Source organism: Bipolaris oryzae (assembly GCF_000523455.1).
Source record: "Bipolaris oryzae ATCC 44560 unplaced genomic scaffold scaffold_50, whole genome shotgun sequence".
Taxonomy (NCBI): domain Eukaryota; kingdom Fungi; phylum Ascomycota; class Dothideomycetes; order Pleosporales; family Pleosporaceae; genus Bipolaris; species Bipolaris oryzae.
The window spans coordinates 108,306-133,398 of NW_006911326.1; the positions used below are offsets into that span (position 1 = coordinate 108,306).

Genomic DNA, 25,093 nt, shown 5'->3' on the forward strand with positions numbered 1-25,093 from the left:
ACGCCCTCTCTCCACTCACTCTCCCTCTGGGCTGACCCAAAGTACTTTCTCTTCTTTGTGTCGCTGCGTCAGGATCGCATAGAGGTTGCGAGCCGATTTTCTCGCGGCTGTGTTTGATACCCACGGATAGATTCACTCTATCTTTTCCGCGCCAAAAGTTTTTTTGGGCCCCGCCGCCTAAGTCCATATAAGGACCACCCGCCCCTCGTCTCTCACTTCTCCTACACACACCTCCACCCTTCACCACAATGGCGCCTGCTGCTTCGCACACTGCCAAGGACGTCAAGTCCGAGAACTCCAAGGCGTTCAAGGCGCTCGAGGAGATGATGCAGAAGTTGACCGTCTCAAAGGCACAGGACGAGATCAACGCCTCTGCCCAGGCCATTGCCACCTTCATCAACGGTGACATCGAGGAGGCTGACGCTCCCACCCAGTATGTCGACACCATCTGATGTGCCCCTGACTTCCAGTAGCACTGTTGCTAACAATCTTTCCCAGCGCTGTCTCGGTGCTCAAGAAGCAACTCGCCAGCAAGAAGGATGCTGTCGCCCGTGAGCGTGCCCTTGACGCCATCCGTGCTATCGCCCAGCACGCCCACGTCTCCGCCGCTGTCGAGCCCTACCTCGTTTCCCTCCTCCCCGACGTGCTGGCCGCTGTCGGTGACAAGATCACTGCCGTCAAGGTTGCCGCCCAGACTGCCTCCGAGGCCATCGTCTCTGCCGCCAACCCCAACGCCGTCAAGGCCATCATCCCTCACATCATCAAGTCCCTCGAGACCGCACAAAAATGGCCCGAGAAGATGTGTGACCTTAAGTGCATTGAGGTCCTCACCAAGAGCGCCCCCGCACAGATGGCCTTCCGTGTCCCAGACCTGATCCCCGTCATCTCTGGAGCCATGTGGGATACCAAGCCTGAAGTCAAGAAGGCTGCCTACGTCACCATGGAGACTCTCTGCTCCTTGATCTCCAACAAGGATATCGAGCGCTTCATTCCCGAGCTTATCAAGTGTATTGCTAAGCCTGAGAACGTCCCCGAGACCGTTCACTTGCTCGGTGCCACCACTTTCGTCACTGACGTCCACGAGCCCACTCTCGCCATCATGGTTCCCCTTCTCGAGCGTGGTCTCGTTGAGCGTGAGACTGCCATCAAGCGAAAGTCTGCCGTCATCATCGACAACATGTGCAAGCTTGTCGAGGACCCCCAGATTGTCGCTGCTTTCTTGCCCCGTCTCATGCCCGCGCTTGAGAAGAACTACGACAACTTGGCTGATCCCGAGGCCCGTGAGAAGACCCGCCAGGGTCTCGACACTCTCATCCGTGTCGGTGCTGTCCAGAATGGCAAGATCCCCGAGCTCGAGAAGTCTGGTGACATTGCCACCATCGCCGGTCACCTCAAGGCTGTCCTTCCTTCCTCGGTCAAGGTTGACGAGCGCTTCGAGCCTGTCGTCAACTACATTGGTGCCATTGGTGGCCAGTTGATTGACGAGAAGGACTACGAGCCTCTTAACTGGCAGGCAAACGCCGGTCCCTTCGTTGCCGTCCTTGTCGGCGACGAATCCTCCAAGGACGTCACTGAGAACCTCCGCAAGAGGTCTCTCCCTGGTGCCGCCGCTGAGGAGGCCACCGAGCCCGATGAGGAGGAGGGCGAGGATCTCTGCAACTGCACATTCAACTTGGCCTACGGTGCTAAGATTCTGCTTAACCAGACTCACCTTCGTCTGAAGCGTGGTCAGCGTTACGGTCTTCTCGGACCCAACGGTTCCGGAAAGACTACCCTCATGCGCGCAATCAACAACGAGCAAGTCGAGGGTTTCCCCAAGCAGAACGAGGTCAAGACTGTGTACGTCGAGCACGACTTGGACTCTGCTGACACTGAGATGACTGTCATCGGCTGGACCATGAACAAGCTCAAGTCTGTCGGTATCGAGAAGCCCGAGGAGGAGGTCACCAAGACCCTCAACGAGTTCGGCTTCACCGATGCCATGTACAACGGACCCATTGGTGCCCTCTCTGGTGGATGGAAAATGAAGCTTGCTCTCGCTCGTGCCGTCTTCGAGGAGCCCGATATTCTTCTGCTCGACGAGCCCACCAACCACTTGGACGTCAAGAACGTCAAGTGGCTCGAGGACTACCTCACCAGCTCTCCTTGCACATCCATTGTCATTTCCCACGACAGCAAGTTCTTGAACAACGTCATTCAGCACGTCATCCACTACGAGCGCTTCAAGCTTAAGCGTTACAAGGGTAACCTCGATGACTTCGTCAAGCGTGTGCCCTCTGCCAAGTCCTACCACGAGCTGTCCGCTTCCGACATGGAGTTCAAGTTCCCCGAGCCCGGTTTCCTCGAGGGTGTCAAGACCAAGGCCAAGGCTATTCTCCGTGCCACCAACATGAGCTTCCAGTACGAGGGTACCTCCAAGCCTCAGATTGAGGACATTACCTTCCAGTGCTCTCTCGGATCCCGTATTGCCGTCATTGGTCCCAACGGTGCCGGAAAGTCCACCCTTGTCAACGTCTTGACTGGTGAGCTTGTCCCAACCAAGGGTGAGATCTACCACCACGAGAACATCCGTATCGCCTACATCAAGCAGCACGCTTTCGCCCACATTGACCACCACCTCGACAAGACTCCTTCCGAGTACATCCAATGGCGTTTCCAGACTGGTGAGGACCGTGAGACCATGGATCGTGCCAACAAGATCGTCACCGAGGAGGACGAGAAGGCCATGGACAAGATCTACAAGATCGACGGTACCGAGCGCCGTGTCATTGGTATCCACTCCCGCAGAAAGTTCAAGAACTCTTACGAGTACGAGTGTTCGTTCGCTCTTGGTGAGAACATCGGCATGAAGAACGAGCGCTGGACACCCATGATGACTGCCGACAACGCCTGGATTCCCCGTAGCGAGATCATGGCTTCCCACGCCAAGATGGTAGCCGAGGTTGACCAGAAGGAGGCTCTTGCCAGCGGTCAGTTCCGTCCTCTGGTCCGTAAGGAGATTGAGGCTCACTGCGCCAACTTCGGTCTCGACGCTGAGCTTGTTTCTCACTCTCGTATGCGTGGTCTGTCTGGTGGTCAGCGTGTCAAGGTCGTCCTTGCCGCCTGCTCATGGCAACGCCCCCATTTGATCGTCCTCGACGAGCCTACTAACTACCTCGACCGTGACTCCCTTGGTGCCCTGTCCAAGGCTATCAAGACCTTTGAGGGTGGTGTCATCATCATCACTCACTCTGCCGAGTTTACTGCCGACCTTACCGAGGAAGTCTGGGCTGTCATGGACGGACGCATGACCCCCTCCGGTCACAACTGGGTTCAGGGACAAGGTGCTGGACCACGTCTGGCTAAGGATGAGGACCCAGATGCTGTTAGCTACGACGCCATGGGTATAGACATCCTAACTATTAGTTTATTAGACTTCTCGCTAACCTTTTTACAGGTAATAAGATCGAAACTGCCAAGAAGAAGGTCAAGCTCAGCTCAAGCGAGATGCGCAAGAAGAAGAAGGAGAGGATGGCCCGTCGCAAGCGCGGTGAGGAGGTCTTCTCTGACGAGGACGACTAGATCATGCCGCCGGTATAAAAGTCGTTTTTCTTTGGTTCGGTTCATGTGGTTCATGGTGCATGTCGGCTCAGTTGGTCGGCCTTTTCATGATGATAATGCGGTACTAGTCCACGGATTATGGTTCATGCTCGGCGTCTGGTTATCAAAATGTTCACGAATGCATCTTGCGAGTACCTTACTCGTAGAAGATAGAAATAGATTCCCGTCAAAGTTCACTTGGTTCACCAAAGCCTTGAAGCTGTGTCATTATGGGCTTGTGTGCACATATAATGTTCATCGCCGCAGCAAATGTAGGTTATTGTGACATAGTCTAGTCATTAGACTCATTTTCCTTACTATGCGTACAGGTTACTTGCTGCTTAGATGTTCTCTCCTCGCCGCAAATTACCATCCGTGTCATGGTCACCTATAATAACCCAAAACCAAGAGTCGTAAGTTAGGCAAAATCATGGCATATGCACAATAAAAAGTTAGCTAAGAATACGATCAAAGACAAAATCTAAGTAAGTTTCAAAATTTCAAATCCTAAACAGCGAGTTTAACTTTACCTATTTGTAGTGAATTCCCTTACGGTACCTTGGAACACCGCCGTATCTTTCAAGGGTTAACACGTCCACACACCTCTTGAGCACTTGTTTTTTTTTCCACAGCATTTCTGAGAAGTGAAGCTCGTGAACTGAACCTCAAGGACGACTGGGTCCTTTTTCAAATCATGATGGAATGGACATAAAAAGGCCATTTCGGAACTCATTCTCTCCTCATTCTCTGCTCACGATGCAATTTTAGAGTGGAGATCATGTGCTGGTGTTGTGGAGCGGATGGCTTTTGGGGGGTGTGGAGATATGGGGTTGGGGAGTGGTGGTGGGGGGGTTTGTAAGGGTTAGTGTAGGAGAGGGTGAGGGTTGGTTATTGAGAGAGGATGGTATTGGAAGATCTTGTCTGGGGGGGGGTTTGGAAGATTTTGGAGATTGTGTTGGGGATGGTTGGGCGGGCTGGTACCGCGCGTCTCCAAGTAAACCAGGGGCACCATCTATCATGAGGTGCTTTTGTTAAAAACGCATAAGATCGCAATCCAAAATAGCCTTGAATATACGCGTCTCAAGGCATCAAAATCCGCTATCGCAATACCATTTACCCAAACCGGTGTAATTTCAAATTTCTGATCCTTCATGTGTCAGGTTATCGCGCGCTTAGATGTGCAGTGTTGCTGATCGACGATTTTGCCGCCGGGCGGGCCTGTAACATGGCCTCTCTTTAAGCGCTTGGATTTTGTATCGCTATACTACAGTAGTATGTCTGATCCACCGGAAACTATAACTTCCATGAGAAATCAATATACAATGTTGATTTTAGTTTCAACTTAGTTTCCACTTTTTCTGCTAATAATTCGACATGTTTACTAGAACGACGCATGGGAGAGAGCACCACCAAGACGCCACAGCTGGTGCGAGTGAACACCACACTCTGAGTTCGCGGAACTTAGTACCATGGTCTGATATGAAAGTGACCGAGACCATAAATGGGCTTTTACCAGAAGTATGTGTGACGATGATAATCCTTCAAGATGTTGAGTTGACGAGTGACCACCAGGCCGAGCAACAACGCCGAATAAGGCGCCTACAAGAAATTTCCAGCCGAGAAAAGCTTGCCGTACATCCACCAAAATTCAATCCCAGTAGTCCGCTCTGCAAAAACTGCCAAAGCGTACCTTGGGATCAGCTCGCCAGCTCCCAGCTTCCGGGTCCAGCTGGAGTCCGCGTACTGTACGAAATCCACGAGACTCGTGAAACACTCGCAAGATCATCCTGCGTTGTGTGCAAATACATCAGTTCTATTTGGCCGGAGGGCGTGAAACTAGAGCGATGTTTTCTAGGAGTCAGGTGCCTGTGCAACATGCTTCCTGGTCAAGCGACTAGTAGCCACCATTCTCCTGGCTACGATCACAGCCCACAGTTCCAGCTCTCTGGCTATGTTCAAAAGACACAAGTATGGTGTTCTGAGAACTTTGGTGTCCTACATCCATGGTCGAATCATGATGAGTTAGCGCCTCGCCACGTCGACGTTGACCGCATCAACATCCAGCTGGTCCGCGAATGGCTCCAGATATGCAAAACATCTCACAAGCACGATCTAGCAGGGCCAAGGGGTAAGGAGTGTGTTCCAGGGTTCAAGGTCATTGACTGTCGCACGAAGCGAATCGTTCCAGTGCGCCACGATGTTTGCCAATACGTTGCGTTATCATATGTTTGGGGCGCGGCTGCTGCCGAGGAGCATAAGGAGGGACAATACCCAAAGACTATTGAAGATTCAATAGCAGCGTGCAATATGCTAGGTTTTGAGTACCTCTGGGTTGACCGATACGTAAGACCGTCCAACATGATTTCCGATATTCTGAACAGGATAATAACGTCAATAGTGTATCAACCAAAATGATGAAGCCGAAAAGGGCATACAGATCAACATGATGGACAGTATCTACGCGCAGGCGCAGTTGACAATAGTCGCCACAGATCCGAATCCGTCGAAAGGTCTTCCTGGTATTGGATCGAGAGTTCGCAACAAGCAACAGAGTCTTCGCTTAGGCAACATTGAGCTGATCAAAACCTATCATACCGACGAGGCGATTTTGCGATCGACATGGGCCACTCGCGGCTGGACATTCCAAGAAGGATATCTATCAAGGAGAAAATTGATCTTCACTGAAAACGAGGCCGTTTACGTATGCGATGACATGTACTGTCAAGAATCAATTCGCAGAGATATCCCAACCAGATCAACAGGACAACACCAGGGGCTTGCCGGCGCAGCGATGGACGGCATCTGTCCAATGTCGACGAACGAACGAAAAGGACGAGTCAAGCTAGACGACCTTTTGAACGAGTATAACAGCAGAGATCTATCATACCAGTCCGATGCTCTCAACGCATGCCAAGGAATCCTGAGAGGTCTTTCCATACCACACAACTGGGGTCTTCCCATCATCCCAACATCCTGGTGGGAAGCAGGTCGACGACCACCAACATCACACGGCATGAACCTCTACTGGCAATCCGACGAGCCCGGTATCCGACGCCCAGACTTTCCATCTTGGTCCTGGGTCGGCTGGCAAGGCTCAAAGATATTCCACAACTACGACCACTACTACCCCGACGCCAGCGTCATCGAGGCCAAATCGAAAGCAGGGGAATGGCTGAATATGGATCAATGTTTCAACCCAAGAGACGGCTCATTACACACTCCCTTGTCAAAACGCATACGCATCACGGGGCTCACCGTGCAACTGGCACCATACATTGTCAACCAGTCTTGGATCAAAACCCACATGCCCGGATACACACCTTCGCATAAAGGCCCTCACGCCGTTTTCCCATACTCCACCAACATCGATATCGTCGCAACTGTGCATCTCGACGACAAAGCTGCCAGCGCCGATATCCTCAAAGACAGCGTAGCCGTGCTTATCAATCGACACCAAAAACGAAAGTATCGTGGTATCATGCTGGTGCTCAAACCTGAGCGTGATCACTACAGAAGAGTGGGGATATTGAATTTCCGAAATATCGGGGTGCATAAGGATCGCAGGGATTTCACAGAGTCGAAGAGTGTCATAAAGCGGGAGGATGGGCGTTTTTGGATGAAGGATTTCAGGGAAAAGGGTGTTGAAGTGGAGTAGATGTGTAGGGTTGGTACTACGCAGGAAAAGGATTACTAGGGCTGGGATTCGGGATGTTTGTAAGAATAGCTTGGGTGTTGGCAAGATTGTTTTTTTTTTTGGAAAGTTCAGTTATCACGCTTGGTACGTGGGTGATGTGAGTGGATCTGCAGGACGAATCGTGGCATCTATGATATTGGGAATAAGGAAAGAGAGCCAATGGTCATGCCTATTCGTTGAGCATCCCTCTGTCAAAAAACCACTAAGATTGGTTAAGTTTATTGTATATTAGCAGTATAGTTTTATGGAGTTGAGACAACCGCTGTGTATATTTTTTACGCCTTTGTTTATCCATCATCGGCGTTGGACAGCAGAATTATGAACTAATGTATAACGGAGCATGAGGGGAGTACATGTTGTTAGAAATGATTGAGAGGGGTCATTTTCCAATGTTGTGTCGTCCCCGCAACATGGTTTCTCGAGTAGGCTTCCACATCCGCTAAAATGATGTCCATCGCACAAATGCATGCGGTAGATAAAGCTCGTGCTCAATCTTATGATTTGTGCTGCTGTCTTGTATGATGTGGAATTGTGTAATACAAGGTCATCTACTCCGGCGTTATATCCGCTTATGAGACACAACATGTCAACTGTGCTATTGATCCAGGAGAAGTCCAACGCCATAAACAAATAGGTATCTCATAATCAAATCGTGAATAAACGCCATGCCCTAGACCTCGACGCCATCATCTAAACCATGATTTGCGCCCAATGAGAATACAAATACTCCCGCGCCAACTCAAAGTGTTCGCCAGAAGTAGTTGGTGTAAAAGTGCCTCGAAAACTTGGGGTCAATGTTGACAACATGAACATCTCCCTTTGCTGCATTGCGAATGACAGCCTTATTGTATTCCCCAGTCGTCGGGTCAGCTTCGACGTCGATGCCGAGGGTACGGTAGAGTTTGAGTTTTAATCTGAAATATCTGTTAGCACTGGCCTTGTCACCTAGAAGAGTTTTCAACTTACACAGTAGCATCTTCACCTGTCTTGGGCTCGACACCCCCTTCAACACCCTCTTCTTCTAGCTCGCTGGCTACATTTCCCAGTCTTACCAGGTCACTCTGTAGCCTCTCTCCCTCAATTTCCAAATCACTGGCTTGCTTCGCAATCTTAAACTTCTCAGTATCGAGCCTTAAGATCTCTGCCGCATGATTGGTGGGGTTGTGCTGTGATAGGGTGTGGTTGTGGTTTGCGGAGAGTGTTTGGTGAGTGCGGTTCAGCGCACTTAGAGAGGACTGGATGGAGCGCAAGTGCTGTGTGCGAAACTCGCTTAGGGTGCTGAGGGATTCGTTGATACGGTGAAGTGAGGTTTTATCATTGCCAATTTTGAAGTGTGAGGTGCATTGCGCGATGAGCTGCTGGTGTGTTAGTCGCTGTGCGCCAATCGCATAGACGGGATGCTCCTTACAGCAGCGGGATCTTCGTCGAGAAGCATTGTGAAATAGTGTACTTGAATCGCGTGACAAATGTGTGGGTATCTGAGCTTGATAAAATGTATGCTTGGTTGTGGTGTGGCAGACTGGTGATCATGTGTATTGAGAGGGAGGCGTGGTGTTGATGTTCTTGTTTGGATGGTCCGTGCTAGCAGCGCGTGCATGGCAACGGAGCCTGTGACTGTGGCGTGAGACGTTGGTGTGGCGCATTTGTGGCGTTTGCAGGATCCGAGGCGTACGTCACGGTAAAAGATCGCCTGCTCGGCTTAGGCACCTGCAGCTTTCACGAGACCACCCGCTTCCTGACGCCGAAAACTTCTAACAAGTAACCCTACGATATCCACTTACATAGGTCTTTTGGAAGACGCATTTTGCCTTGGTTTTCCCAGAACACCAGCTGTCGCCATGCCGCCGTCATTACCGTGTGAGTGGGATAACGACTTCTGGGCCGACGAACGCTCATTCCCCTTAGATGCTGCCGACGTAGAGTCGCCCCTTAAGCCTGAAGAGCTGCAAGTCCTTCGCGCACAGTACGAAAAAGAGGGCGAATATGTTGGATTGCAGACAAAGTTCAACTACGCATGGGTACGACTTCCCCGCTCTCACGGCTGTACCTCCACATGTGCGCAACGCCATATGCGACAACCAAACTCATGATACTTTAGGGCTTGATCAAGTCAACCTCTCGTCCCGACCAACAAGAGGGCGTGCGCTTGCTCTCTGAGATCTTTCGCAACTCGCGCGAGCGTCGGCGCGAATGCCTCTACTACCTCGCTCTGGGCAACTACAAGCTCGGCAATTACGCTGAGGCCCGACGATACAACGAGCTCTTGCTGGAGCTGGAGCCTGCAAACTTGCAGGCTGGGAGCCTGAAGAGTCTCATCGACGAGAAAGTTGCGAAGGAAGGGCTTGTAGGCGCCGCGATTGTGGGAGGAATTGTTGTTGCTGCGGGCGTGGTGGGGAGTTTGCTACTAAGGGGTGGCCCGCGCAGATCGTGAAGTATGACCAACAGCGTTTCTCAGTTCAGATCAAGACGGAGGAACGGTAAAAAAGTTGGGCATTCGTGCGCGTCGATGATACAAACACTTGGAAAGGCGTTGGTGGGCTCTATACCTCTGGCCACGATGGTCAAACAACACGGCATTTGAATACTTGTAATACAAAAACCCTGTAATTTGCATCTGTGACTACGGACAAAGACTGGCAAATGTCTGCGTCTGCTGCCTCGTCTGAATGTGACTGCTTCAACGGGTGGACAAAGCTGGAAGCCAATGGAACACGAAAGAACCCAAGGGACAGTCAATGGAACAAACATGCCGTAGAGTCACAACCGGGCAATCAATCACATCGTGAACAAAATCACGCCAGCCGACCCGAGCTTCCTCTTACTTCTCGACTACGCTCAATCAAATCCGGTTTTCCTCAAGCGCCCGTTAGACGAGTTCCGATCGTCTTAGACGCCCGCGGCGGGACATTTGTTGGATCCCTGCCCCGATAGCAACGTCATTTCCATCTGACATCGTCCGCACCAAATCGCCAAATCTCGCCGCACGCTTCTTCTTGACATTTCTTCTCCGCCAGTCCACGACCTACTCAGCGCTTCTGGACTTCACAGTCATACTCTGTACCTGTCTGCATCTGCAGGGCGTCCCCACTTGGACAGCATAACTGCCGACGGCGCATGACAGGGCTCCGAATTGATTGACTTGGGCGGTAGCTTCCGACCGACATTTGTGCCTCTCTGCCACTAGAGCGTTGCTTCCTGGCTGGATTACCTGCACCAAACTTTCGACTACGCCCTACCACCCTATATATTACCCTACGCGACACGCACGCTATCATGAACCAGTCAAGTGGTGAGAATGTGCAATCACAAGCCCAGCGGCCCGGCCACCGCGACATGATGTTTTGTCACGAGTGTGCCGATGAATGGTACCGGGATGAACATGGTCTGTCATGCCCAGAATGCGGCTCAGACTTCACAGAGATCGTGAGTCGAGGCCGTCAGACCCAGCTTCCAGCTCACCACACGAGATGAAGCGGACATGAGGCGACTTTTGCTAATCCGGACCAGATTGAAGAGAACAATGACCCCCGAGACAGTAACATGTTTGGACACGACGGCGACGAGTCCGACTCTATACCTGGTTTTGGACAAGGCCAACCTCGCAATCCGCAACATGGTTCGTCGCAGAATGACGATCCAGAGGAGGACGACATTAGCAATTTTCGATTCGTACAGACTGCCCCCGGACGCTACAACCTACAAGCTACTGTCACCAGATCCGTGTCTCCCCACGGAGGCATGCCACCAGGATCCATAGGCGGCTTCATGGCCATGCTGAACGGCTTGACTGGCGCCGGCCTACGGCCGCAGGGTCAGCAAGGCCAGCAACAGACTCCGGGGCAAGGCCAGGGTGAGGGCCTCTTTTCCGGCTCGGGGACCAATCAGAATCGGTCTGCCTTCCACGAATCACAGAATGACGGTACAGAAGGAGGCCCTCAGATCCGGGGAGGAAGATTCACATATCACGGCGGAGTTCGTCTCTTTCCTCCCGGTGGAAACGGCGCTGGACGGGCCGAGCCTGTGGACGAGCTAACAAAGTAAGTAAGCATACTAATCCATAACGATGCGGTTGCTAATAAGGTGGATAGCGTTATGACAGGGCTCTTTGCCGCGTTTGGTGCCCCTCCTGGCCATGTTCACACCCATGGCTTTCCTCAAGGCGGAGCCCAGGGCACTTTTAGTGGAGAGCACGCTCATGGCCCTGGAGAACGGGTCATGGGCAACCCCATCCTCAACTTGTTCTCTGCAATGGGCATGATGGTTCCTGGAGCTGGCAACATGGGAGACTTTGTGTATTCACAAGAAGGTCTCGATCGCATCGTCTCTCAGCTCATGGAACAGACGGCAACCAGCAATGCACCCGGCCCCGCCACTCAGGCTGATATCGACGCCCTGCCCCGGAAAGAAGTTACCGAAGAGATGCTAGGCGAGGAGCACAAGGCTGAATGCAGCATATGCATGGACGAGGTCAATATCGGCGAACAGGTGACAATGCTGCCGTGCAAGCATTGGTTCCATCACCCATGCATATCGGCATGGCTGCTAGAGCACGATACCTGCCCGCATTGCCGAAAGGGCATTACCAAGGGTGGTCAGGACCAGTCTGGCAACCCTGCTTCATCAGGCGCTCACGATGATCCCACGTCCCAGATGCCTGGTGCGTTCACTGCGGGTTCGGGCACGTCGACTGACCCCCACGATGAGCCTGCAGCATCCCAAGGTCCACAATCCTCTAACCAGGGCAACTCGTCTAATACCGGAGATGCAGGCTCGGGCAATGGTGGCATCAGCGACCGGATACGAAGGGGTCTGTTTGGATCTCCACATTAGTTTGAATGAGCAGTTTGTATTTTTATCAATATCAGCTGACACTCTTTTTTTGTTTCATGCACAGGACGGAATCACTTGAGGAGGAGCAGAGAGGTTTTCCGCGAGGCGAGAAGAAACCGGCGGAGCGATACTGGCAGATATGCGTGGGGCGAGAGTGCCCTCAGTCGAGAAATCATGTCGAGGACCAGGGCCATCGCCAACCCTGGACGTGGCCAGCAAATGGTTTCGCTGCACGTCTTGCACCGCCGTTCGCAGTCTGAGGGCGCACAAGTGCAGACGGGGCGATCGCCCAGTGGCGCTCCCACGTGTGCAAGTGGAGGTGCTCCACCGCCTGTTTGCTCCTCTGGCGACGACGGTGCGCAGCCTGGTGCTGAGTCGAGCGCGGCCAGGCGGAGCTGGCGATCGGGTCTTGCAGCAGCATCAGCAGCAGCAGCTCGCTCAAGACGTCAACGGTCGGCATGAATTGAGGGGGTGTGTGCATTGGCCGTCAATTATAGTGGTTTAGCGGGTGGGCCCTTCTGGATGGAGTTATCTTGTGTGTGTGTTTCTTTGTTTCTTTCTTTCCCTTCACTCCCCGGCGTGTGACAATGAGTCTTAGCGAGGTTCCTTGGTTTGCATAGTATACATGTGTTTATTTCTCTCTCTTTCTATTCCTCATCCTCCTCGACGGACGGCCCAGCAAGGTTTAGGTAGTAGTAATAGCATAGTTTAGGGCGTTTGTAAAGCTTCAAATTGAGTTCATGTCAGCTGTTCACTAGTAGTGAAGCATTGCAAATTGTTTGCGTGCCCATGTTCGCCTATGGTATACGGTTTATACGTACACCAAGCACATGCAGACGGAATAAATGTCGACGAGGGTGCTGGCTTACATCCAATACGAGGCTTGCTTTACCTTTCAAGCTCCCGTCCCCCCCTCCCCCCTCCCCCTACGTACATTGACTGATACGTACTAAACCCCCAATCCATCAAAAGCCCTAGTCGTACGAGCTAAAAACTTTGCCGAGTAACTACATATTATTACACTAATTTTTTTTACCCCCCTCTCATCTATTCCTTTTCGCGGCCTATCCCGTCCCACACACATGCCAAGCCCGCTCGGTCTTTTGCTAACTTAGCGGTGTCGATTGGGGGGGGGGAAAGCACCTACCTACCTCTCTACGTCTTCGTCTACATTACATTACACTACACTATGTATGTACCGCCGATGGCGAGGTAACTTGAACTACGGCGGTGTTTAAATTTCCTTCTCTTGCGGGGTTTTTTCTATCTGCAGTATCAGCCCGGCGTTGTCGATGATGGTGCTAAATGCAAGTAAGTGACGATCTTGTGTGATTAGGAAGAGGCGGTGGAGGGATTTGGAGGGGGGGCGCAAGAGTTGCTGCTGTAAGGTAGGATGTGTTGTGTTGAGTGGCTGGGTTGGGTTTTGGTTGGCGCGGGGGGGGGGGGGGGGTTAGGCGGCGCTTGTTCAACGGGCGAGGCGGCGGGTGCGGATATGCAGGGTATTACTTTGCGAAGGGAAAGAAGGGGACAGTAAAAAGGAAGGGAAAAAAGGCCGAGAGTGGTGTGGCTGTTTGGAGGGGGGTGTTGAGATGGTGTGCTGTGATGCGGTGAGGGATACGAATGAAAGATTTTTTTCTATTGCATGTCTTGATGTTGCGATTTCTTAATTATGGAGTTCTATTTTGCTCGAGTTTTTTTTTGTTGTTCATTTTTTTTTATGCATGAGGGTGGTTGGTTGGAGAGGATAGAATTAAGCTTTTAGGCTTTTAGGCTTTGGGGCATTTGGGCGAGGCCAAAGTTGTCTTTTGACCATCAAGGCGATCACGAGCGTGATGGTGACATGGGGGCGAGGCGAGGCGTGCAACAGGACGAGGCTAGGGCGCTTTGGGCGAGTGGAAAAATGATGCTGATGGTGCGGATCGCCCGAACAACGCATCAACGCATCGACCGCTTAGTTTTTCTCTTCCTGTCATTTGGACGAGGCAAGAGGGAGAAAAAGAGGGAAGTAAGCCCCGTAGCCCTGTTTTTTGGTCTGCTTGGTTGGCTGGCAGACAGAAGGGGGTGTGCATGATACAGGGTGCTACTGTCACGCTTTGTTGTTTAGTTGCCGCGGACCTTTGAGCTGTGTAGAAAAACAAACAAGAAAAGAGGAAAGTACATATTCACATGCTTTGAGGGACAACAGGTAACTAAACGAAAGTGAAACTGTGCTTCGTTCTTAGGATCCAGCAGAGCAAAAAATCACAACAAAAAAAGGCCGTGTGTTCCTGCAGGCCATTGGCGTTCGCATCATGCCGAGTCACATTTTCACGCGTCGTGTCCGTGCTGCGGCCTTGTGCGGGCGATGCGAGCGCTCGGTCAACAGTTTGGGAGGGGGGGAGGGGGCAATTGGAGGGGTTGGAGGGGCAGAGTGGGAGAGTGTGCGAGTCGAGACGAGTGTGTCGTGCAGGCTACCGCGCGTGCGAGAGAAAAGGTCGATGGTGGTCCGAAGGTGTGCAAAGCACGTCGTTCTTGGACGCGACGTGGTGGTACTGACGTGCAGAGCTGTGATTGGCGTATGGGGGTACCCGCGAGCAGTGGTGGGGACTTGGTGTGCTGGTGAGGAAGAGAGGCGGGGGGCGAGTACAAAAGGCCAGTGGTGTCCTGGTGTGTCGTGATGTCCAGGCAGACTCTTCGACTGACCGTCAAGGAAACAAAGAAACAAGAGAGATATGACAGCAGCATCTGTCCGTGGCCCTACCATGGTCGACGTCAATGGCCAGTGTGAGTGGTGGATGGGGCGTTGTTGAAGATGGGGCGGCGGCAGCGGTGATGGCAGCAGGAGTGCTAGTTAGTGGTGGTGGCAGGGTTGTTAGTCGAGGCGGTAAGAAAGGGCAGGGGTGTGGAGCCGCGTGGGTGGCGGGCGCGCGCGGACTGTGACCGACCGCCCGTCATGCCATGGCCTGGCATGGCCTGGCATGGGCTTTTTCGTGTCTGGCGGCTTTGGCTTTGGCTTTGGGCGCGCATGAAAGCGTGTGAAGAGCAAGGCCGTGTCACAGCTGCTAAGAGCAATAGCATCGTATATGACTGGCTCGCCCCTCCCACCTGCTCTGTATCATCCTCGTAGCCGACTCTTAGCGCCCGACTGCCCACCAGGGCTTGCATGCAGGATCCAACGTGTTGCTGTGCTTGTACATAAGTAAAGCTCCATTTCGTACCGTGCGGTGAGGAGTCTTGACGGCCCGCCCACATTCAGAAAGGGCAACAAAATTTTCCTGTCGACGGACGTTCCCTTGATTGGATTGCCCTAAATCTGCCGTCCTAGTGGCGCTTCATCAAAAGCCCACCCCGACCAAACCCGACCGACTGATAGCACAAGAAAGCGCGTGAATCATGCCGAGCTGGGGCAGGAAAGAAAGCTATGAGTGAGTCGCTGCCCCGTCAACGCCCTTCCCTCTTCCTCCTCCTCCCCTCCATCCCTCTCACACACCCCTCCTTCCCCTCCACCACCACCCACCTGCCTCCCAAGAAGTCAGTGGGCTGCACCACCAACGGCTTGTTTTCCTTTTCTTTTTCCCATATCCCAGTCGCTTTCGGTAAGAAGCTCTACCCTCAACCCTTTGACATCCTCTTTGTTGCACCATCAACCCGTCACCTATTTTTTTTTCCGGTTCCCTTCATAACCTGCCCCACCCCCACTCCCATTGTTGACTTGCACCACTGTCACATGTCAACTAGCTTGTTACCTCTTACCTACCTCTCCTCCACCAGACCAACACACTAACACTCTCTCATAGGGTCTCTTCAAAAGAGCAGAAGCAGATCCTCGCCGATATCCAATCCGGCTCTCAAAAGTTTAGCAGACGGCTCCTCCCAGCCCGAACATTGAGCACAAAGAGGGACAGGAACGCTGAGCCTCTGGTACCCGTCACGGTCACTGCAGAAGGAAGCCAGCAAGAGGACCGCCGCGGACGCAAGTCGATAAGCTCAACCCGACCCGGCATCCCCAAGCGAACCAGCAGTATGAAGAGAGCGTACAACTACTTCTTTGGCGCGGGCGCTCCAGTGCCCGCTCCCGTTGCTCCTCCAGTCACCACCACTGAGGCTACACCACCAAGCAAAGAAGATGTGAGGACCTACGACAATGGCGTAGATACTCCGCCTGAGACGCCCCGCGAGGCGCCCAGACGGTTAAGTGAAGACGAGGCCGGTACGTAATTTGCACATGTCCCCCCCTCCCCCTCCCCCACCCCACCTGCCCAATAACACATTCTCCAGCGATCCCCCACTATCCAATCTCCCTCCATGCAAGAGGTTCTCCACTAAATACACTACTTCCGAGCAACATACTGACCTACGGCTCTCCCCCATCAGCAGACTCTCCATCACCTCCTTCACCAGATGATTCTGACAGCCTCGAGACACAAATCTCGAAGCTGAAGAAGAAGCTTGCCCGTGCCGAAAATGACCTCGACGAGGCACAGCGCATTGCCGCCACACAAGACGAGCATGTGCGAAGTCTAGAGGAGGATCACAAGGAGCGCGAAAAGGAGTTTGAGTCGCGTGAGCAGACGCTGCAACAAGACAAGAAGGAACTCGAGGAGCACATGGTCAGCGTTGTTGTACAGCAAGTACGCGAAGCCAAGGCCAAGGAGAGGAACACGGTCCGCGAAGAGTGCGAGACCGAGTTCAAGGCGAAGATTGCCGACGTGAACCAGGAGGTTGAGACCCTCCGTGCCACCGTTTCCGATCTCGAGAAGTCCATTGAGTCATACAAGGCAGAGATTGAGAAGCTCAAGGCTCAGATTGATAGCCAGCAGCCAGCCACCGCCACTTCCGAGCCTGTTGATAACTCGGCAGAGCTTGAGGCCAAGGAGGCTGAGCTTGCTTCTGTCAAGGCACAGTTGGAGGAGGCGACTGCCGCAAAGAGCAGCTCTGAGAAGGAGCTTGCTGAGGCTCTCGCCACCATCGAGGAGCTCAAGAGCAAGAATGCCGACACTGTCGCCAAGTCTGAGCTCGATGCTCTTGCTTCCGACCGGGACGCTCAGAAGACAAAGGTTGAGGAGCTTGCCGCCGAGGTCGCCGTCTTGAGGTCAGAGCTCTCTGGGCTGGAGGAGCTCAAGTCAAAGCACGCTGAACTCGAAGCTGCACACAGCAAGCTCTCCGACGAGCTTGCTACCCGTGGTAGCCAGGACGCTGATGCAGAGAAGGCTTCCAAGGCCGAGGCTGAAGGTCTTCGCAGTACCATTGCTGAACTACAGGCTTCTCTTAAGGAGGCCAAGGACACCCTTGACCAAAAGGCTTCTGACCTGGAGGCTAAGACCAAGGAGCACGCTGCTGCCACCGAGCAGGTTGCGTCTCTTACCGAATCTTCCAAAACCGAGGTCGACAGCTTGAAGACTGAGATTAGCGATTTGCAGGAGAAGCTCAAGTCTGCCGACTTGTCCAAGGGTGACTCTGAGGAGCTTGCCGAGAAGGTCTCTGCTCTCGAGAAGTCGTTGAAGGAAGTACAAGACAGCCTGGCCGCTAAGACATCCGAACTTGAGGCATCATCATCTTCTCTTGCTTCCGAGAAGGAGGCTGCGGTCAAGGCTGCTGAGGAGGCCAAGACCAACGTCGACTCCCTCACTGCTAAGATTGCCGAACTCGAGGCTTCTCTCAAGGAAGCTCAGGAAAGCCTTTCCGCAAAGGATGCTGAGCTTGAGACCGCCAAGGGTGATGCATCCAAGGCTATCGGTTCTGCCAAGGAGGAGGTTGCTGGACTTCAGAGCACCGTTAGCAAGCTCGAGGCTGAGATTGAGAGTGCTAAGGGTTCTTCCGACGAGCAGACCGCCGCTGCCAAGAAGGAGGCTGAGGAGCTTCGCGAGAAGGTTGAGAAGCTCGAGGCTGAGCTGAAGGCTGCGAAGGAGGAGACTAGCAAGGCCTCCGAGGCTTCTGCCACAAAGGTCACCGAGCTTGAGGGTTCGTTGAAGGAAGCCCAGGACAGCCTTGCCGCCAAGGAGTCTGAGCTGACTGCAGCGAAGGAAGAGGCAAGCAAGGCCGTTGAGTCATCCAAGGGCGATGCTGAGGGTCTCCAAGAGACCGTCTCTGACCTCGAGGCCTCGCTCAAGGAGGCCAAGGATAGCTTGGCTGCTAAGGAATCTGAACTCGAAGCCGCCAAGGGCGAGACTACTAAGGCTACCGAGTCTTCGAGCGCAAAGATTGCTGAGTTGGAAGCGAGCCTGAAGGAGGCCCAAGAGAACCTCACCGCTCAAAAGGCCGAGTTGGAGTCCAAGTCCGCTGATGCTGGCAAGGTTGCTGAGTTGGAAAAGGAGCTTGCCTCTGCAAAGGCTGACCTTGAGGCTGCTACCGCTGCAAAGGACAAGGAAATCGCTTCTGCAAAGGCCGACCTCGAGGCTGCTACGACCGCAAAGGCTGATCTCGAGACTGCTGCCTCCAAGAAGGACGAGGAACTTGCTTCCGCCAAGGCTGATCTTGAAGCTGCCATCGCTGCAAAGGATAAGGAAATCGCTTCTGCCAAGGCCGACCTCGAAGCTGCCACCGCCGCAAAGGAAGAGACGGTCACCGCCGCAAAGGCTGACCTCGAGGCTGCTGCCTCCAAGAAGGACGAGGAACTTGCTTCCGCCAAGGCTGATCTTGAGGCTGCCATCGCTGCAAAGGACGAGGCCACCAAGGCTACCGAATCAACCAAGCAGGAGACTGAGAACCTTCGTACCACCATCAGCGAGCTAGAAGCATCCCTAAAGGAGAAGACTAGCCAGCTTGAGGCTAAGGAGGCTGAGCACTCGGAATCCGTCAAGGCCGCCGAATCCTCCAGCAACGACAAGATTGCCGCACTTGAGAAGGAACTTGCTGAGGCCAAGGCTGAAGCCAGCAAGGTTGCCGACCTTGAGGCTAAGCTTGCTGCTAAGGAGTCGGAGCACTCCGAGGCTCTCGAGGCTGCACAGTCATCTGGCAACGAAAAGGTCTCTTCTCTTGAGAAGGATCTCGCCGCCGCGGAGAAGGCAAAGGAGGCTGTGGAGGAGGAGCTCAAGGCATCTAAGCAGGCTGAGGCCGAGGCCAAGGAGAGCGCTGCAAAGGCCTCCGAAGGTTCTTCCAAGGCAGAGGCTCTTGAGACGGAGATTGCCGACCTCAAGGCATCTGCTGAGAAATCGACTACCGAGAAGAATGAGCTGGAAGAGAAGATCAAGGCCAACGACACCAAGATTGCTGAGCTCGAATCTGCCGTTGAGGCTGCCAAGGCCAAGGAGTCTGAACTCACTGCCCTTCAGGCTAAGCTTGACGATTCCACCAAGGCCTCTGAGACTGCCACCAAGGACCTCGAAGCCGCACAGGCTGAAGCTGCCGATGCCAAGAAGTCCCTCGAATCTGTCCAGGCCACCCTGAAGGAGAACGAGGAGAAGACCACTGCTCTGCAATCCGACTCGGAAGCCCTGAAGAAGGAGCACGACGAAGTCAAGGCTGAGCTAGCATCTGTCAAGGAGCAACTCGAGAAAGCAAAGGCCGCCCAGGAGGAGCTCAAGACCGCCAGTGCTGAGGTTGTCGAGAAGGCCGAGGCTAAGGAAGCTGAGCCCGTCAAGGAAGAGGCACCCGTTGCCGCTGATGACCCCGCTACTGACGACATCAAGGAGACTGAAGTCGAAGTACCCTCAGAACCCGGTTCCCCCAAGGAACCTGAAACTCCCTCGACACCTAACCCAGATGATAAGGACGACGATGGCGAGGCGACTGGCGAACAGACACCCGGCGGCTCCAAGAAGAAGAAGAACAAGAAGAAGGGCAAGAAATAAATGTCTTGATGCCTTTTGATCAGAATGAAACGCAACGGAATCAAATGATGGAATGAATTCGGGATAGTATTAGGTTGGTTGATTGGTTTGCATTATACCCTTTTGCTGCACTGGCAACCCTAGCCAAGCGGCTAGCTGTGTGTCTTGTGTGTGGGAGGAGGTCCACTCTCAGGCTGCTGAGTTTGTGTCTTTTTTGGTTGTTTTTTTCCAGCCCTTGGTATGTGGTAATGATTCGCCCACAGCAGCTCCTTTTTCTACGTCACAGCGCACCAACAATGATGCGTTTTGACCGTGGGAGAAGTACGAGCGGTGCATGGGTAGGCGGCGAATGAGTATGAAAGAGAAGAACAAAAAAACGATGGGAGAATGAGATGAAATGCCCGAAACGGTAGATAATGAGTTGCTTTTCTTTTTGCTGGCCACGCCGATTTTTTTTCTGTAGACGAAAATCAGAATATACCCTACTCTTCTTTACTATGATATTTCGACTCGACTATAATAACTTGGTGTCTCTGTTTTTTAAGCGCTCTTTGCATCACATTTTGGGTATCGGTATTAGCAGGGTAATTGTCTATTTGTAAAATCCCAAACATGTGTGTGTATCGGCTCACACACGCTTTCCTGCGTAATCCTTGCCATTATCACCCATCGTAACCGTTATTTATAGTACCAGGGGAAAATGAGTAGTTAGATGCGGGAAGTATTTTGTAGTTGGAACTTTTTGGTCACATGACTTTGAAGTAGTTTTTGTATATGTATGTATGTATGTACATAGTAAGTCGAGTCTATGTACAACTAGCCCCTTTAAAATATGAACATGGAAACGAGAGTATGTATGTATGGAGTGTAACTAATGTAAACGATGCCATTCTACTACGTATATACAAAAAAAAGAAACTCGTTTAGTTTTGTGGTTTGGTGAAGATGTGTGAGATGGTGTATATATTTGTTGTTGTTGTTTTTCTTTTTCTTTTTCTTCCTTTCATTTCGTCTCCTCATTGTCATGTCATGTTACTATGTCGTGTGTGTCAACTGACCGCGCGTAGTCACTCACCCCGCTCATGTTGAAAGCGACAACGGTAAGGATGACTCTTCACTTATGTGGGTGGTACTCATGTGATGTATTCTTGTACACACATGTATGTACGCGGGGGGGGGGGAGTTAGTTAAGATAGCGGACGGCACATGTGAGTGGCGATAGTTCCTTGGCGAACACGGGTTTTGAACGGACGGGGAGCCGAGTCAAGAAAAAACCGGAGACGGGTACAGGTGAAAGTGGCGGAGACGAGTACAGAAGTGGGAAAAGTGCCGGAGCTTACGCGTGTATGCTTATTGAATGCGAACTCCGGTATTTTCACATTTTGCTTACGTGGAAAAATACACATAATTAGGAATAGAAAAGGTTGTTAGAGTTGATTTGGCACTTATGTTCCGAGTGATGAAGAGATAAAACAGTTGTTTAGCGGTGTGGTGGGTATAAGCATACATGATGTTGACATTACAGTTGTGGTGTGACAAAATATTCGAACCCGGTCAGTACACTACCGCCCCCCCCCCCCCAAAAAAAAAAACTCCGGTGGGAATCTCAGATAAAAAAAAACCAAGAAGCGATAGTAGTAGTAAGTAGAAAGATCAACGCCGATAGTTGGACAAGGATGTGTGTGTGCTAGGTTCGCGCCAAGAGATAGTAAGTATGGAAAGGAAGATCCCGCCCGCCCCGCCAATCCCCCGTTTGCGCCTTTGTGTCTAATGCAAGCCTCCCTGGATTGGGGAAAGGGTAGGAGTAAGTGTATATTGTGAAAGGGGCCGTGTACAAAAAAAAGATGATTCAAGTTCTAAGTGATGATGCGATAAAGTGAAAGGATGTGTCGGTGGTGAAGACCAGGAAAACATGGTGGATGGATGGATTTGGGAAGTAAAGACAAATATTAAAACAACTGGGGTATGGTAAACAGCAGCAAAAAATAGAAGAACGCCTCGGTGATGCAAAAAGTCGGAAACTTGTTTCTCCCTAGCCTTGAAATGCAGTTCGTGATGGTGTGTCGTTTGCCTAGATCGCGCCAGCCGCATGATCAACGGTAAATCGCAGGAGGCGAAAGAGGCTGTGTATGCGTGCATAGCTGCCTAGCATGTAGATAGACAGAAACTGGGTAATGAGAAAAAAAGGCAGAAAGGAGAGCCCGTAAACGCCATGTGGTCCTGGGGTATGATGCGTCTAAGCCGAGAAAATGCAGAGAAAACAAAAACCACCCGTCCTTGAACGCCTGATGAAGTCGCGGAATATTGTAGGAAAATAAATCCAGAGTAGATGGTGGGCCTGCATAGGTAGGCAGAATTGTGTGAGGGAAGTCTGACGACGCGTGGTGTGGAGGACTATTGGGACGGGACCCCGATCTGGCTAGTCTGCAATGGATCATGCGGACATTGGCTGATCACCCGACGTCAATCTTAGACCCACTACGCGTAGTCCTGGCTGTAACTCTGCGTTACCTTGCCGCTCAATCTTTTCTTCTCTACACCCTCGTTGTGCTCTCGCCATACTGCTGGTAAGCGCTGTTGGTCGGCATGTGGCTGAGCTCGCTGATTGCGTCCGGGCGTGGTATTTGCATGGCGTGCGCAATAGTCGGCATCTCCGCAACGCCCGAAGCATTGAGATAGCTGTAGTCCCAGGATCCTCGCGTTCCATGTGTGAGGGCTGTTTGGTAGGGCGACACCTGGTGGGTGGAAGCGCCCCACTGAGTCATGCCTTGCCCTGGAGGCGTCCTTTGAGCGACCGGCATGCCATGTCCTGCTGACCCTTCGAGGCCTGCTGCCATTTTTTGGTGGGGGGATAGACTAGAAGATGGCATATGAGGGCTGTAGACTGTTGACGCAATCGATGCAGTCACCGCTTGTGTGGACGTGTTCCGATGGGTCTCCATTGTTGCCTGCGACGCGGCGCTTGGGGCGTATGTTGATGTTGTTGATGCGAGGGGTAGTGATCCGACGCCAGCCGTCGATGAATAACTGGCAGACTGAGGATAATTAGCTTCAAGTCCTGTAGCCGTGCGTGGGAGAGGAGACGTACATATTTGCTTATTATCTTCTTTAGTGCATGGGAGAGAATCTTCCACGGGAACACCTTCACATCCTTCTCGATATTGCGAGGTTTGGGGTTGGGAAACCCCATGATCACCTTGAAGAAATCCTCGCTGTCTTGCTTTGCTTTGGAAACAGTCAGTGGTCGAAAGCCTTCAAGATTACGACGAATGCGATTCTTCTCCTCGACGGTAAAGCGCACGTTGACAAGCTGCTCGAGCAGGTATATTGTGTCTACACTGGTGATGAAGTGTTCGTCCTTTTCTTCCCACCAGATACAGCTCACGCAGATGCTTCGAGCCTTTCGGGTTTCCAGTGTAACAGGCGCGAAGGAGGTAGTTATGGTACTTCCCTGCTGCGACCTTTTGAACTCAACAAGCCGCCTCTTTGCATCAAGCTCTTCTAGAGTCCAGTCATCGCTCATCTTATCGAGATCTCCGTCAATCTTGAGAACCGCTTTGGACTGATACATGGAATAGGGGTTGAAAGGCTGAGTGGAAGAGCTGCTACCGCTTGCTTGCGCAAGATGTGTTGCGCGAACAAGAACTGGCGCTGCGATTGCGGATGGCGAGGGAAGCACAGGGGCTACGGTCGATGCACTGGACCGAGCACCATGTACAGGAGAGCTGTAGGAGCCATAAGACTGCATGTTTAGAGACATTGGCGACGACTTGTAGTCACCATGGCCCATACTCATGCCCGATGGCACTGCGTAGAGGCCTTTCTGGGGGAATTCCTGGCCATAGGCTGTTTGCTTGGATGCGTCGTAACCATTGCTCGAACCATATGGACTGGAAAGTGGAATATGGCTCTGCAGCGGTGAAGCCTCCACGCCAGAATAGGCCCCAGATGCTGCAGATGGTTTGGGGAATCGAGTGAACTTTGCGCGCTTTCCAACATTGCTGGTATTTTGGTAACTCTGATCGTCGTTGAGCTCATTGGAATACCTTCGCTTCCTGGAGAAGTCGGACGAAGGCTGGTAGGCTAGATTTGGCGACATGTCGGTGTAAGTGAATTTGCCTGCGTTTGTTTCGATTCGTGGGCGGCCCATCTTGTCCTCGATCTGCAGTTTCAACATCATGGTGGGATCCCAGGTGTTTGTGAGTGGGAATGGGGGCACCTCGACGTTGAGGACATAGTTGTACCACTGGTCATGGTCGTCGTACTCGACCTTTTGGAGTGCGCCAACGCACTTTTCGTCGCCAAACATGAGTGTGAAAGCGCAGTGATGTGCTTCGAGATCGTAATTCGTCCGGAGTTGCAGCGTTACGGTAGATCCAGCAGTGCCTTGGGCAGGAGTAATTTGTTCGGTGATTTCCGTTTCAGTAACTGTGAGGGAGGCGGGATGACGAACTGCTGCATCGATAAATGCTGGATCGGAGCGATGGTTGGCCGCACCGCGTGACTCGTAGGTTGAGCTAGGCAGGTAGGCCATGTCTGCACTCGAAGGCTCATGGGTCAGTCCCGCGGACGCACCCGTATACTGGGGACCAAATGCAGGCTGTATGATGCCAGGGTAGTTTGCAGCCTGATTTGATCTGGTGCTTTGGGCATCTGGGTAGAGGTGGTCAGTCAAACATGTTCATCGTTCGCACGTGGCCAAGTGCCGGGTTCATCCGACCCATCATTGGCAGGTGCCCCTTCCACATTCGTCAGATGAGGTAAAGATCACTCACCATACACATATTGATGGGGTTTGTCGTATCCTGACATGGACAGTGATTTTGCACTTTGTACAGCGCCCACAGCCCGAGTCCAGCCACAAGGACCCACGCTGCGCAATGTTTTAAATTTCTTATCAGTGCCCACAAAATGTGGCCTGAAGGCGCTGTCAGGCGAAAGCTGCGTTGAAGTTAGCAGACAGCCTAGGGGGGGGGTGGGGGTCTAGGATGCAGGCAGCAGATAGAGGGGTCCGAGACTTGTAGTCGTGCCCCTGTGTGAGTAGCTGGAAGCAGTGAAGTACTCACCTGATAGCTTGCAGAGACAGTGCAGGCCAGTTTGGTGGATTTCGGTGTTTTGTAGCAAAATTTGCAAGTCTGGTGTTTTAGTGCGAAGAACGGGAGGGTTCGAGACAAAGTTGGTGGGCCTCTTCAGTAGCAGAGGTGATAGGGGTGGCCTACTTGGGGACGGGCAAACGGAGTGT

General features: G+C 52.4%; 7 protein-coding genes across 7 annotated transcripts; 5 read left to right on the forward strand and 2 right to left on the reverse strand.

Moving 5' to 3' along the window:
• Positions 1-248: 248 nt before the first annotated feature.
• COCMIDRAFT_93149 (uncharacterized protein) lies at positions 249-3,561 on the forward strand (the record flags this gene model as incomplete). Its single annotated transcript, XM_007688996.1, has 3 exons — positions 249-433; positions 499-3,383; positions 3,437-3,561. 3 exons carry the CDS (start codon positions 249-251, stop codon positions 3,559-3,561), a joined length of 3,195 nt encoding a protein of 1,064 aa, XP_007687186.1.
• Positions 3,562-5,634: 2,073 nt separating this feature from the next.
• COCMIDRAFT_69735 (uncharacterized protein) lies at positions 5,635-6,502 on the forward strand (the record flags this gene model as incomplete). Its single annotated transcript, XM_007688997.1, has 2 exons — positions 5,635-5,922; positions 5,978-6,502. Coding segments are annotated over 2 exons (813 nt in total), but the record flags the coding sequence as incomplete, so codon positions are not given.
• Positions 6,503-7,057: 555 nt separating this feature from the next.
• Positions 7,058-7,234, forward strand: COCMIDRAFT_93114 (uncharacterized protein; the record flags this gene model as incomplete). The annotated part of the gene is made up of 1 exon (XM_007688998.1): positions 7,058-7,234. The coding sequence occupies one exon, from the start codon at positions 7,058-7,060 to the stop codon at positions 7,232-7,234; it is 177 nt and encodes a 58-aa protein (XP_007687188.1).
• Positions 7,235-8,012: 778 nt separating this feature from the next.
• On the reverse strand, positions 8,013-8,708 carry COCMIDRAFT_4603 (uncharacterized protein; the record flags this gene model as incomplete). The annotated part of the gene is made up of 3 exons (XM_007688959.1): positions 8,013-8,187; positions 8,240-8,628; positions 8,682-8,708. The coding sequence occupies 3 exons, from the start codon at positions 8,706-8,708 to the stop codon at positions 8,013-8,015; spliced, it is 591 nt and encodes a 196-aa protein (XP_007687149.1).
• Positions 8,709-9,111: 403 nt separating this feature from the next.
• COCMIDRAFT_93178 (uncharacterized protein) lies at positions 9,112-12,103 on the forward strand (the record flags this gene model as incomplete). The annotated part of the gene is made up of 7 exons (XM_007688999.1): positions 9,112-9,130; positions 9,179-9,291; positions 9,372-9,617; positions 10,424-10,696; positions 10,781-11,310; positions 11,362-11,945; positions 11,994-12,103. The coding sequence occupies 7 exons, from the start codon at positions 9,112-9,114 to the stop codon at positions 12,101-12,103; spliced, it is 1,875 nt and encodes a 624-aa protein (XP_007687189.1).
• Positions 12,104-15,475: 3,372 nt separating this feature from the next.
• Positions 15,476-19,872, forward strand: COCMIDRAFT_93232 (uncharacterized protein; the record flags this gene model as incomplete). The annotated part of the gene is made up of 4 exons (XM_007689000.1): positions 15,476-15,507; positions 15,880-16,292; positions 16,361-18,642; positions 18,742-19,872. 4 exons carry the CDS (start codon positions 15,476-15,478, stop codon positions 19,870-19,872), a joined length of 3,858 nt encoding a protein of 1,285 aa, XP_007687190.1.
• A 2,513-nt stretch (positions 19,873-22,385) lies between these two features.
• Positions 22,386-24,663, reverse strand: COCMIDRAFT_4607 (uncharacterized protein; the record flags this gene model as incomplete). The annotated part of the gene is made up of 3 exons (XM_007688960.1): positions 22,386-22,886; positions 22,940-24,504; positions 24,627-24,663. The coding sequence occupies 3 exons, from the start codon at positions 24,661-24,663 to the stop codon at positions 22,386-22,388; spliced, it is 2,103 nt and encodes a 700-aa protein (XP_007687150.1).
• Positions 24,664-25,093: the final 430 nt, after the last annotated feature.